At 40.2% G+C, this 14,514-nt stretch overlaps 1 protein-coding gene across 2 annotated transcripts in view; it reads right to left on the reverse strand.

The window, feature by feature from the left end:
- Positions 1-14,514, reverse strand: part of spidr (scaffold protein involved in DNA repair) — a 43,872-nt gene that overhangs the window by 19,027 nt on the left and 10,331 nt on the right. For both annotated transcript variants that reach the window (XM_085389427.1, XM_085389426.1), the window contains exons 8-10: positions 12,304-12,523; positions 6,247-6,451; positions 4,375-4,604 (exon numbers count right to left, since the gene is read on the reverse strand). In XM_085389427.1, coding sequence (XP_085245553.1) covers positions 4,375-4,604; positions 6,247-6,451; positions 12,304-12,523 — 655 coding nt within the window. The remainder of the gene's footprint in view (positions 1-4,374; positions 4,605-6,246; positions 6,452-12,303; positions 12,524-14,514) is intronic.

Consider the following 14,514-nt stretch of genomic DNA (forward strand, 5'->3'; position numbering starts at 1 on the left):
GCGGGATTCCTTCCTATGTGCTGTCCACCAATCACTGCAGGCAGAGTGATAAACACGTTTGTAACAGGATCCCTGCAGCACATCGTGTTCCTGCTCAACGAAGAAAAAAAGAAGGAAAAAAAGAAAAAGAAAAAACAACCAGTCTCTCTCCACTTCCTGCAAACAGTTAATCTCCTTGTTTATTCCATCCCAAATTTACGGGAACTTAACATCTTCTTCAGGCATAAATATCATACTGGCCCGTCTCCCTCGTGTTTTAACACAGTGGCTAAACAACAAAAGGATCAAATAAGAGCGCTGACCAGGCGAGTGAGTCATAGAGGCCAGGGACACAACATGAGAGGTACAAACTGTCCTCGTGTTTACACAGAATGAGCCCAGTGGGCTGCGAAGTAAACTACACCGCTCTCCGCAAAGCAGCCATGTATTCTGAAAAAAATAACACAAGCAACAGATTGTAGCACATGATGTTACTTCTGAGCAGCAATGCAAAGCAAAGCCTCTCATAAAAAGACATACAAGTGATCAAAGTGATGCAAAGCTTGCCCATGTTATCAAAAATAAATAAATAAATAAATAGTAAAAATTATAGTAATAATAACAATAAATTAAATTCAGGAACAGCTGGGAAACAAAATAAACTTTGTGTACCATCTTCACATCTGTCACAATAAAGGCGGCTGAGTCATCCTGATATTCTAAACTTGAACCCTCGTGATCGACTGCTAACCTCAGCCCCACCTTCATCCTATCACTATAAACCCGAGGCTGCTGAATCTGGTCGAGCCAGAGAGAAACTGAGGAAAGGGTAAGAGTGTTTCCGGTCAGAGGGCAGCTCATTTGTTTACCAGCCACAGAAGCAGCATGGCAGGAGTGTCATGTTACAACCGCAGCTCATGTAGCCTGTCAGCTGACCGGGGGTCTCCTCCCCTTACCGTCGATGGTCCCTCGGGTCCCTCTGCTTGGAGAAACCGCTGCTTTTATTACTCAGCAAAAGGACAAAAACAACATGCCTGGGGAAGGCCAAGGAAACTGAAGGTCATACTTACTGGATTTGCTTCAAATGTAGCACTTACTGATTTGTTAACTACTACAAGACCACACGAACAAGTCATTTCAGTAAGACTGGAGGATTTTTGATAATTTAGCATGTATGAAACAACAAAAAACAGATTTTCTTGTATCTGCAGTGGAAACAAACCTGCATTTTATGTGTGGCAAATCCACAGATTCATTACTCATCCCTGGTAGTAAACCACAGCTCTACTGAGCATTCGAGCATGTTTCATTTCATTGCAACTTCACTGTTTTAGTTCAGTCTCGGCGCGCTCATCTGCGTCATTTGCTGCCGCACTCGTATGCAGCGCTACATACAAAGTAGGACATTTGGTAACTGAGGAGACAAATATTTACCTCAGGCATTGTTGGAAACAAAAACAAAGCTTGAAGGATTTTTATTTTATTTTATGGGTGGCTTCAAACACATCTACAAAGAAACGCTAGTAGACGTGAGACTGAGCGGCTACCACTTGGTCATGGCTGAAGGAGAGACCTGTACCTCGCTCACATGACTTAATGGTGATGCTCAGCAAAGTGGAAGCGAACAATTTGGTGCATTACGGTAATCAGAATCAAACGGGAAAGAAAAGCTACTTTCCATCCTTAGTGGACAAGTATCCTGTTTACAGCAAATAAACTTTAATGAGCCAATGACTCAGTCTACGGAAACATGATCCATACTGTCAGAGGATCATAAACATGTAAAAAGCCTCAAGGCAGACGATGAAATACTTACAAAAAGTAATCAGATTTATGTTCCTGGAACTTGACTTCTTCCTTTCTTCATTTACTATTTTATTGTTGGTGTCATAGCTAATCATTCAGCTACACAAAGTGATGCTGTTCCAGGTCTAAAAGGACAAAATATGCCCATATTTTTGGAGCCTAGTCGGGGTGACGTAAGTAATTACTCCTCTCATACCAGAGACCGCAGCTCACTTCCCACACATCGTTTTTATACTTTCTTTGGAATTACTTTAACACTTCAGTTGCTTTTTTTTTTCTTCAAAATTCTTTCTTTGACTGAGTTTAGACAATCAAACTATTTGATTAGGGTTAGAAAAGGCTAATTATTACATTGAACACAAGAACACAAAGCTGGAACTTCATCAACAAGTGCCCTTGGTATATTACAGTTCAAACTCAATACAGCCTTTTCAAATTAAAAGCAGTCTAGTTAGGTGGCTTTTATTGTGAAATATTTGTAGTCAGATATTAAGAGTGTGAAAACCCCCCAAAACTGAGTGAGTCTCTGAATGTAAAAATCTGTTCGATTTTTTGCAAAGTGTAACTAACTGGTTATTAGCAGCAAAACAGTTGTCTACAATGTCATAGGTGGGTGACTCTGCAGAGCCCAGGAGGGCAAACCGCCTTTCAAATACACTTCACAGTAGAAGACCACACGGTTGTCAGTTTCCCATCGTTTTCACAGACCACATAACAACTCAGAAGTGGAAATACAAAGACATGTGAACAAACTAAGTTCTGGGCCCTTACGATCCACATACAGCCCTTCTGTAGTATTACAATGACTAAAAATAGCAAATATCTGCCAGAGAAACAGTTTCACAATGATTTAGAAATGAACTGTAAATGACATACCTACGAAAAAAAAAAAAAAAAGTAAGGACAGCTATATGCATTTTCAGGTAGGATGGGAGTGAATTACAAGGGAGAAGAAATTCCTCACCTGAGCCAATTAGGTGCATTATTTATTTATTTTTCTGTTCGTTTTAGGGCTCACAGTCTTATTTATCACTGAGGGCAGACAGGACCTGGAGCTTGGCAGCTGGATTACAGTTGTACTAGTCTGTCATTGTGATGAAAGAAAGTCTATCCAGAGGCTTACTCTTACCCACAGCCATGAGCTTGTGACTAAAGGGATCACATTCAGACTCAGGCCTGATTTAGACAGGGAGGAATCGTTATAGAGCCTACGGCATAACACGCACAATTTGCCAACATCTTTGCCGGAATTGACGCATGTGCATGTGCATTATGGGTTATTTACTATGTGGTGGTGTACCGATGACTTAGAAACAAATAAAATGCTGGAACTTTTTGCATCCTGGGTACCAATTCTTTGTTGGGGTTATTTTTTTGTGGGGCGGAGCTTAAGTTTTTCTAGTGATTTGTAGATTGCCTCACGTCCAATGTGATATTTGGTCCAGGAATTTGCTGACATATGTGAGTCCTAAAATTGATGCTATAATTATGATCCCTTATTATTAAGGCCATGATTGTTATTCTGTCACTGATCAATTTAAAAACTGTGTTTAAAGAGGAGCCTGAAATATACAGGACAAGAGGAGTCAATGATACTAATGAGGCCCATCACAACAGTCGCGGGCAGCATCGACCAAATGTGTAATTACATTTCTTGGGTGCAGTGGTTCCAACATAATAGGACATAGATTTCCTGGTGAAAAATCCCCAGTCGGGAGAGGAATCCCTGCATCTTTCTGGTGAAAAAAAGCCAGAAAAAGTGGTGCAGGTATCTGATCAGGTTGTTGCTTGAACGCCTCCCAAGGGCGAAACATGGCAAACATAGTTATACTGTGCAACTCTTTTGGTCAATGAATGCTAGAGGATACTAGGCTATTTTACCGAAACAGCAGAGTCCATAAGGAGATTCTGAAGACTGCAGATAAATGACTGACAGGCGACACACGGTGTAACAGTTAATGTTTTGTCTTAAAAAAAACAAAACAAATGAATAAAAAGATTCTTAAATTATTTGCTGATTAAATGAAGGAAAAACAAATCTGCCTCATTTGTTTATGACCATACATTTTCTGCAGTACCAAGAGGAATTATGTTTTAACATGTGAAGGAAAAACACTTTGGTTTCCCCTTATTAAGGTAAGAAAAAAAAAACTGCTACAAAGCTGCTCCACCCAGAGGAGTGCGAACGGGCAACAATTCAACTCAGACTTGCTGGTGCACGAGATTCTGAAAACATCATGCTGTCTTTCCTGAGAATTGGCCAGAACCATTCACAGAGGGGCTGGATTCAATTAGAAATGTTTGTGTCCTTTGTCAAGCAATGCCATATGGCTGGAGACAGCGTGAGCACTTTGTGGGGCCTGCTGTGCTGTGAACAATAGCTCGACACATCGTGCCACCGAGGAGAAGCATGCAAAGCCCGAGAGCAAAGAAACTAGCATGAAATCTGAACAAAAAGAATAATCTCAATTGGGGCAGAGCTCTCACAGCAGATAAAATACGATTCATTTTTCCCCAGCTGTTTCTGGCTTCATGTGACAAACCAAAAGGCCTCCCTGGGATCCCAATTATGAGCTCGCCCAACAATACCTTGTTTTGCCTTTCTCTGCAGGAGGAGCTGTAGAGGACCTGAGGGGAAGTCTTGGTTTGAGGATGGACACAGGAGAGCAGTCAGCAATGGGGATGGAGTAAACTCTCTGCACAACCACCTCTACATCTTGCTCCACAGAGCCAGCCTGGCCGAGACCTTCGATAGCTTCCAGGAGAGAGACGCAGTATCTTGTCAAAACTCTAGAAGGCCCCAAACTGCACTGAGCAACCTGTAACAGAGAAACGCAAGAAAATAACATCACATCGCCCCAAAGTGTGACTTCTCAGAGCTGAATAGGTTATTTAATCAGTTAGCTGACTGGTAGAAGATTACGCTGATAAGTACTTTGATAAGTTTGTAGGCATAAACAGTCAACTGTCACTTGTCTCAACATCTCAGATATGAATGAATGAATGAACGAACATCTGGATTTCTTACTGAGCTTAAAATCAAAGTTAACTGGATAAAACAATACATGTATTGAATCTGGAAGTTAGTGATAAGCAAACAATTCATTCACTGATAAGATAATCAATAGATTATTTGATATTTAGAGATATTTTAACATTAACATTTTAACATTTTAACATTTAAAAAATGCAGGCATGTCTTATTATTAGAAAATGCCCTATATGACACTCACCAATACATTCAAGTATGAATATAAGACACATCTTTGTTGGAAGAGAGTGCAATAAGCTCCTAGACTTTAAGGTTGTTTGTGTTTTTAAATAATTAAGCCTTTTTTTTTTTTTAGGATAAATGCATAAACAATACATAAATACACAGACGAACATGGCCAGTTTACACTGTTCTTAAAACACTCAGACAAAGAAATGAAAAAAAGACTATAAAAGCTATATGGGCAAAAGTACTGGGCCACCTACACATTTCACAGGCGGAGGTTGGCTAATGGAAATGCTGTGTGGCACACAGTTTTTTGTGCTGATGTTAATGTCAGAGGAGTCAAGCAGCTCTGCAGCTAGTGGGTCTTTTTTATTTATTTAATTTGTTTTAAACACACTATATGTCTCAGCACTCGGTAACCTCACTTTATAATGTTACGTGGTCTGGCACTTCTTGGCTGAGTTGCTGTGGTTTTTAAACACTTCCACTCTGTAACAATACCACTTACAGCTGATTGTGGAATATCTTTGAAATCTCACAAACTGACTCACTGTAACAAAGGCATCCTATTACAGTATCATCCTTGAATTCACTCAGCGTCAATGTTTGTAAAGGCAGACTGCATGGACTTTATACACCTGTGTTACTTTTGTCCATGTAGTGTATGATCCTTCACAAGTAAAAGAGAACTACAATTTCTGCCTTTCTTAGCTCCATAAAGGAGAAAACAGCTAAATGTTCTTTTTTTAGTTGATCAACTAAACTTCATGAAAGTACTGCTATTAAAACTCACTCAGTGAATCAAACATATACATATATCAATCACTTCTGATTGCTACAGCAGCAGAATAGAGTGATTCCGCATCCAACTGAGACCATTTATTGTTTATATCTGAGATCTGTATAAAGTGAGCATGATTAAACCTGGGGGAAAAAACAACACTCTTTCAGTGTTGATTTCATAATTATAAAGTCATAAAAAACATTGATGCAAGCCTCTGAGTGTTTTGTGTTTATACATATTGACTAAACCTGAGCAGAAACCTTACAGCCAGTAGAAACCTACTGCACACATAATCATAAAGTGCAGTCATTTTCTTAAACCGATGACAGGAGTTTTAGAGGCATAATACGGTTTGTATAATCTCCTAAACGCCTTCCTCTTTATGTCAACAAGTACTTTACATTTTGAATTGAAATAAAATGTTACACACTTGACTGTAAAGGCGATAAAACACACACACCTGCTTCACATTGCTCTCCTCTGTGGTCCTGCATGCATCCAGCACTCCGAATGTTTTTCCCAAATAATATGGCATGCGCCTTTCTGCAAAGACTGGGCCTCTAGGAATAGACGCATTGGCCGATTTGGAAGCACAGAAGACCTTCTTGCTGAAGTGTGTGTTGAGAATAATAGGACAGCTGAAGCCCTCAACAGAAAGGCTCTGCCTGCAACAAGTAAAGTTCATCAAGTTTAGATTCAAGGCAAATCTGGTATAGCAGCTGTTTGAGCGTTTCTTATGCTGGTTCTTAATAAAAGTTACCACGGGGTTTGAGTATTTTAATATTGCATGAAATAAACATCTATAAAGTTGAAGGGCAAAGATAAACAGCTTTATGTTATGATTGTCTTGATAACACTTGAAAACAGTCAGATTGTGAATTAAATGGAAGAGGCTGTTGCATAAATGTAGAGGGGTGGGGGCTGCTAGCTCGAGAACCTTTTGAATGTCAAACTCAGATAAGGTACCAGCCACCTCCACAGGTCTGTTCGCTGCGTACCACCCAGCACAAAGTACAAGTTCAAATACGTTAACCTCCTCCAAGACGAGAGAAGAACGCAACGGATGCATGCGTCCTCTTTTACTTTACCTAGTGAAAGACAAAATTTCCAAGTAATTACATGTCGCAGTGCTCAATCTGGGGGATGCGGGTGAGAATACTTTCCAAATGTGATGTCATGTGTGGAAAAATACTTCAGTCGTCACAGTCAACAAGCCTGAGAGTGAACTGATGAAAAATCAAGCTCAAAGTGTGTGTATGTGTGACCTGACGTGCTGATCTTGCTTTAATTTTTTTACTGTTATCAGCTTAGATTTCACTCATCTGTAAGTGGCAGAGATGCTGAACCACTCCTTTAAAACCTAAAAAAACAAAAGCAAAAAAAACCACCTCAGGTCTGGTACTTTGGCTCATTGACATAAATACGGCCCATCTGAGTGGCACCAGCTTAAAAAAAAGAAAAAAAGTAGGATAACAGTAATTATATAGCACTGTGTTGTTGGTAAGTATAAATTACGACTTTTTCCACATGTAACATTGATAATACCGTGATGACGGCTTATCGCTGAGTCAGGGCCAAATGCACTCTGTGACTGGAACCTCTGTGCATGTCGCAGCTCGCCCAAGACGTGTGGTGATACTTAAACACGCAGATAAGTGTGGAGGGGGGGACTATTTGTTTAGACATATAATGAAAACACCGTGGGAAAGAATTTATGAGCCAAATTATTAGATTCACACGGTTTATGTGCACCCACATTTAATGAAAGGGAGTCTAATGTGACCTTAAAGAGTTCAGACTTCGAGAGTTCTGGATTTACAGGAATTACTTTATTTGCTGGTCAGTTTGGAGGCTTTATTTTTTTTATAGTCCTTACTGTATAGTACTGATGAGTGTTTCTAATATTTTACACTTGTCCACTTCCACATGTCTTTATTAAACAGACTGTAGCTGTAAAGTAGAGCCATGTTTGACAGCAAAAGAAGAAATAAAAAAAAGCTAAACCACACAAGTATAAGTTCCTGCCACAGTGTTGTCCCTGATTGCGCTGGACTGTACATACTGTTACTGGCATTGTTTCCATCCCCTGGAGCATTTTTGTCATGCAAGACTACCAACTACACAATGACTATGGAGAAAATCCAGTAATGGGTTTTTACCAGTGCAGGTGGAGACATCTGTGATTCATCCACTGCAAAATAATCTACCCTCTTAATGGCAGGTATATATCAAGTACACATATATGAAAAGAAGTTTTTCCTTTCTTGGTGGCTCTATATCATAAAACAAAGGATAGTAGACTTTTTGGGGCCAGAGACCCTGCACAGGGGATATTTTCTACCACAGCCTCAACTTGTTCGGATTCAGTATCACTTGACAGTGCAGACTAGTATTTCCTCTGCTTTCCAGCCAAGCAGTGGGCTAATAAAGCAAGATGCTTATCAGCAGGGCAGTTTGTTGCACCTGAGAAGACAGAGGTGCTGTGTCACAAGCATATGAGTTCATAGTGGCATAAAATTATGACACAAGACACACTATGCTAGCTTTATGAACACAAATTGCCCCCAGTCTACAGCTTTTAATGCTAAATCAAAACTGTAGGATTAAGAGTAAGATATTGTGCAGAGTTCTGGTGGTCTCCACTTAAAATAACCACTACCATGAAATCTCTGTGATATTTTAAAGACCTTATATTGTAATTTTATCTTAACAGAGCATTTTACTCTCAGACTGTAGACTGACAGGTTCACGGAGTTCATAGCTATCAGGATCCTATCCTGTGGAACCAGCTCCCAGTTTGGATTCATGAAACATACACATGCTACTTTTAAGGTCAAGTTTAACCCTTTCCTTTGTGATAGTTAGAGTTGTATCTTGCAAACCTGAAGGACCCCTAGCTATGCTGCTACTGTTTTACTTCCTGTGACGCACAGTGTATCCCCTGCCTATTTTTTTTTAAATATATCACTACTGCATATCATGAAATTGTGTCTTCTCTTTTCAGTGGTTTGTGTTTTTTCTTCATCTCCCTATGGTCTCCTTTTTCCTCACTTCAACTAGTTGTAGAAGATTGCTGTGCCTCCCTGAGCTTGGTCGTGTCAGAGGTCTCTTCCTGTTAAAAGGGAGTTCTTCCTTCCCACCGTCACCAGTTGTTTGCTCACAGTGGAGTGAACAGCGCTTGAGTGTTGAAGTTGTATCTCTAAACCTGTAGGTTTTTCTCTTGCATTATAAAGCACCTTGAGGCAACTGTTTTTATGATTTGGCACCATATAAATAAAACTGAATTGACCTGAATTCATTTGAAATGTCAGTACATAGTACATGATGCAATGTTACCAAAAATAAAGGAGTTATATGATCTACACTATTAAAATAATACTTACATTTTAATGCATCAATACAATAGTATCGTTATCTGAATATCTGGTTTCTTCTTTTTGTCGTTCAGCAGCATTTAAACCAATTCCTGTGTGGTTTGAGTGAGTGTAAGTATTTCTGGTGTACTTTAAATAAATTTGCATGTTCTGAATACCTTAAATAATGTTTGCCAGTGCTTTTATACAAATAAAACTTCTGAATGCAGGACTTTCAACTTGAAGTGTGGTATTTTTAGAGCGACGGTACCTTGTTTACTCTGATGATGGGATTAGTTTTTTTTTTCCACCACAGCTGAATTTTGCCAACCTTAAAAAAAACTAAACTAAACTAAACAAGCGCAAGACAAGCAACGATTAAGCCTCAGCGATCGTTATCTGACAAGAGATCACAACAACAATCTGTAAAAGCCGTACTCTAATCTTAGCAGAGCAGAACGTGCTGTTCATATTCACATGAACAACACCCTTACAGGAAGCATGATCCATTGTGAACAGGTGAGTGGGCAGTTGTCATCATCAGACAGGTAGCCAGGTTAAGGAGCGGCACTGACTGCTTGCGTCACAGCTTGTAAGTGAATAATCCCTGCAGGTATTTCCGCTCGGGCCTTGGCCCACTTAAAACAAGGCGTGGGAGGTGGGAGGAGTCAAACTACTCGTTGCAGGAATTATGGGGGTGGTTAACCCCTCGAGTGTCGCACAGGAAACTGATAAGAGGAATTTTACCAGACAGGCTGCTCATCTAATTTCTGTGTTTTTTCCACTTTGGCCTGGCCTGTAGCTGTTAACACATTAGACTCAGAGAACATCCACTTTTTCTTGCTGTTATGATGTGCTTTTATACAGGCAGAATACTGATTGATTTAAACTGTCAACCCCACACATAAACAGAAAAATTTTAAGATACACGCAAAAATAATGCTTTGAAGGAGTAAATGGTTGTGGCTGAAGAGAATAAAACAGGAAAGGAGAGGTGCTAAAGCCAGAGATCCTCTCAAACCACCATGTGTTTTCAATCTCAGGCCTCTGGCTCCCTCCACTCTCTACTCCCAAATGCTCCAGAAAATAATCCTACTGTGTTTTTTCCCCGGCTTGCTGGAAATGACCTAACTACTGCCAGGAAGAGGAATGCGAAGCATTCCCTGGAGCTGTTTGTGACGTCAGAGCGCTGAGGAGGCCCCTGCGCTTCCGCCAGCTTGGATATTCCAGATCAACCCAAACTCCCAACAGCTGGAGTCAACCGCTACCTCGCTCCAACTCCCAAACAATCCCAAAAGCAATCCCCCCATGTGAGGCACTGTTCTTCACATCTGGCTCTCGAGTATTTACTATTGTAAAATGAGAACACCAAGTTTTAACACTTAAAAACACACAGTTGTACAACTTGAAAGATTTTCGACGTGCAACTTCCAGCAAACCTCCTATTCAGTGTCTTCTGAGCTCCTTGCCCTGCATGTACTGTGTCACTCGTGCATTGAGTAATTGCCCGCAACAGTGTATTTTGCTCTGTAGGTTTTGAGCGTCGGCCAAGAGATGATTTAGAAAGAAAAACCAAAGATGGGGGAAAAAATGGTTTCACTGACCGATATAACTCCCCAAATGTGTCACCCAGTCCCAGTGTTATTTTAGACATTAACAGAAAAAATGCTCTAATTCTTAAAATTTAATTATGTGCCTATTACAGCAGATATAATTCATCCATTATTCCATTAAAAAAAAATAAAACAGAGGTTTTTCTTCTGTCGTTTGACCATCTGCTTCTCAGTGTGAGGAATTTCTTCTTCTCTGCATTTTTTGACATTTACATGGGACCTCTAAATTTAACCAAGTACCCTCCAGCACCACATGCCCAGATTCAACCACATGTGCCTAATAATATAAGAGTTTAAAAAAAATTAGGACATTAAACATTTAAAAAAACCATTCATTGTTATTTTAAATCATAAAATAACATAAGATTATGTACTTTTAAAAAAATCTTTCCTCAAAATTTGGTCCAGAGTTAATTCTCTTTACTGTATTTTTGACCTTTGCACATCATAACAATGGCTGCAAACTGGTTTTGACACAATAGGATCGTCTTGTATTCACAAGTGTACATGTCTTACATGTTTTCCCCCACACACCTTGCCTCTATCTGTACAAAGACACTAAGTAACAGGGCTGGTCAAGGGCAACTGTACCAGTTTACTTCCTTGTCTTCACCAATGTAAACTATCTGCCAGTTTTAAGCTCTTAATACTTTGTCGGTTCTGTCTGAATATTTGTGGTCTGAAGTTTAGTTTCAGCTCGGTCTCCTTGTTTGTACCGTCACAAATCAGCCATATTTCACACTTCAGTGCTGTATTTTCAGGTGCATCAGAGAAGTCACAGCTGATGTAAACACTAAAAGCTTTCCACTGGTAAATGTGGTGCTTTTTTGTGGAGCAGTTAAAGTAACTATGATGTGTTAACCACAGACTGAGCACATCTTCACTATCAGTTTAAGTGGCGCAGTGGAAAAATAAAACGCTGCTTACAGCTGCTCACAGCACAGAACTATTAACACCAGAAAAAATATAAATAAACAAACTCTGCATTATTCACAGTTCAAATTAAACCTTATTCATCTTATACTGAACTCTGGTGTGTTAGTGGGCCTCAGCTTGTCTTCTTTTTAAAACAAGTTGTTTAGGCGGCCATATTTCTTAAGGTTGAAATGTAGCAGCTTGGGTTCGAGTCCAACCTGCAGCACTTTGCTGCGTATTTTCTTTTTTTGTCTACTTCTTCACTCCTGAACTGTCAAATAACCCAAAAATAAATATCTTAAAAAATAAAATGAACTGTTTAGTTCTGGGTAAGGCCCAGCTTTCTTCTGAATGGCTATCCCTCATGTTTGAACTGCAGCTAAGAGAGTTCTCTATGCTCGTTTTCTGACTGATACCACCATAGTAGGAATATCTGCTCTCAGTGACATCACAGAGAGCTAAAAGTAGAAAAAACTGGAGCCACCTGCAGTCCAAGGTTTTGGCTCACTGGAATTATTCTTATATACACTGACCTTTTGAAACTTAAGCCATGTTTAATATGTAACTATAACTTTGTAACAGAAAATAATGAAAGGGGTCAGCTTTAAAAGTGTGCCCCGTGCACCATCTGCTCACCATGGTGGATATATGTGGATGATGTCACTGGGTGCAGGAATCAGCTGTGCAGCTGTCTCTCTGTTGAATAACACCAACATACGAGCGCTCTCCTCAGAGACCGGGTTAATGTGTTGGTGGCCGTCTCCGGGGGGTTGGTGGTGCTCGCAGTGCGCCAACTGCATGCTGCACTCCTCATGAACCTCCAGTACCTCGAGCACCAGCACGCCAGCCTTGTCCACTGGAGATCAGAGCAACAACAACAACACAGATGTTTAATGCTTGTGTGTGTGTGTGTGTGTACACAGTGTACTCATGCTCTCTGTGGGACTCATTATTCATTATGAAATTTTTTTTTAGCATCAGAACAACTTGCATTGCATATCTGTAAAGCTGTTACTGACTCAGCCTGAGCTGGATACGAGACGCAGTAAATCCCAATGGATGACTGCACAAATATTTGGAATTTCACCACAACGCTGATTGCTTGGCGTGAACTATAAAGTCCACAGAGATACTTAAGAAGAGCAAATCACAACGATGCCCTGCAGCTGTAAACCAAAGCGAGATAGGAGGGAGACTTGGCATCATGAAAGCGAAGTGTGTAAACTTGATTGCATTGAATTGCAGAAGAGAAGGGGCAAAGTCAATGCAGCTCATTGTGTGTGTGTAGGTAAGTGGCCAGAGGGGGAATTTTAATATGATACGAATGAATCAGATCAAGGAGACTGTTGGAGAGGTATTAGGTTTTAACAAGCATTTGTCCAAACATGAATGCTAAGTGGTTCATTTGTGCTCTGTGCATTGAGATCCCAAATAACAAAATCATTACAATAACACCAGGCAGCACTCCAAAACCGAGAGAATACTCGAGTCCTCCTCTTGACCTGCAAATTCAATATTTTAGGAAACAACTCAACACCTGCATACTTGTTTTATTGTGGGGTATTTATCTTACAATATAAAGCGCCTTGAGGTGGCAAACCGGGAACAGACTGTTTGCCTTAAAAGTGAAAGTAGCACCTTTTAAAACGTGTTAGTTTCACGAACATTCTCCATTTCCAGTTTGCGTTGCACTTTTTCAGTTTTCACTATTGCTCAGCAGCTAGCTAGCACTGTCTGCAGAGAAATTCGATGTGCGTCATGCAAACCATGGGCAACAAAAGCAATCACAAGAAGGTTTTTTAATGCAGTACCATCTTCGTGACCAGGTTCACCTAGCAACAGACAGCAACCTCCAAGAAACACTCGCAATGAGTCGGGAATGCACATTTTTTTCCTTTTGACCAGAAGTTTCAAGGGCATCGCAGACAAGTGTCTAGGCCTATGTGACTGAGGCTTTAGCAACCTGCATCCATAACCTGCTAAATCTTGCTTAAAATGCCAGAATTTCACTCAACAAAACAGAAGCACAAACTCCTCGGCTGAACTCTACCACACAGCGTAGCATTTACCAGATAAATGCCATTAAAATGCTCCGAAAGGCACCAACTACACAAACGTGGTGGAGAGGTGCAAATAGGGCTGGGCGATATGACCCAAAATTCATATCTCGATATTTTTTAGCTGGATGGCGATATAAGATATATATCTCGATATATTTTTTTAAAGCCATAAAGTAAGAACAAAAAGAGAGTTCTTAGTCAAAGCTGTGTCCCAGATGTCACACAGGCACTTTTATTAACATAGAGCAGATGTACATAAAATTTACTCAAAAATAAATTATGAGCATTTATTAAATAATAATGCTCCATAAATAAAAGAAAACAATGTTGTTTTTGTGCATAACAAAAAGCTCACAATTGTGCAGTCAAAATGTAAACTAAAAGACGCTGAGCACAATAACAAAGACAGATTTCACAGCTGCTCTGTTCCCAACTTGTACTGCGTGACTGACAGCCTGGAGTTTGAAATCCGCTTCGCAACCGCGTCTCTTAACAGGTGCCATTTATAGTCCTTATACACAGTAGGGTAATATTACGTTGAAGCACAGTACGTATCACTCCGCGAGGCTCAGCCGTAATGCTCCGACAATCCATCAAGCGGTGCAGCTCCGTAGCTTACTAAAGTCGTACTAAAACATTTTTTGACAGATTGCTGAGCGCCGTGTTCCACATAAAATCGGTTCGCGGCCATCAAGCACAACCAGAATTCATACATAAGGCGCGCTGTCAACTTTTGAGAAAATGAAAGGATTTTAGTCCGTGCAGCCCCTCTGGGCTGCATGGCGTT

Source organism: Rhamphochromis longiceps, linkage group LG18 (assembly GCF_057381845.1).
Source record: "Rhamphochromis longiceps isolate RC_006_pf linkage group LG18, R_longiceps_female_GT1.1, whole genome shotgun sequence".
Taxonomy (NCBI): Eukaryota; Metazoa; Chordata; class Actinopteri; order Cichliformes; family Cichlidae; genus Rhamphochromis; species Rhamphochromis longiceps.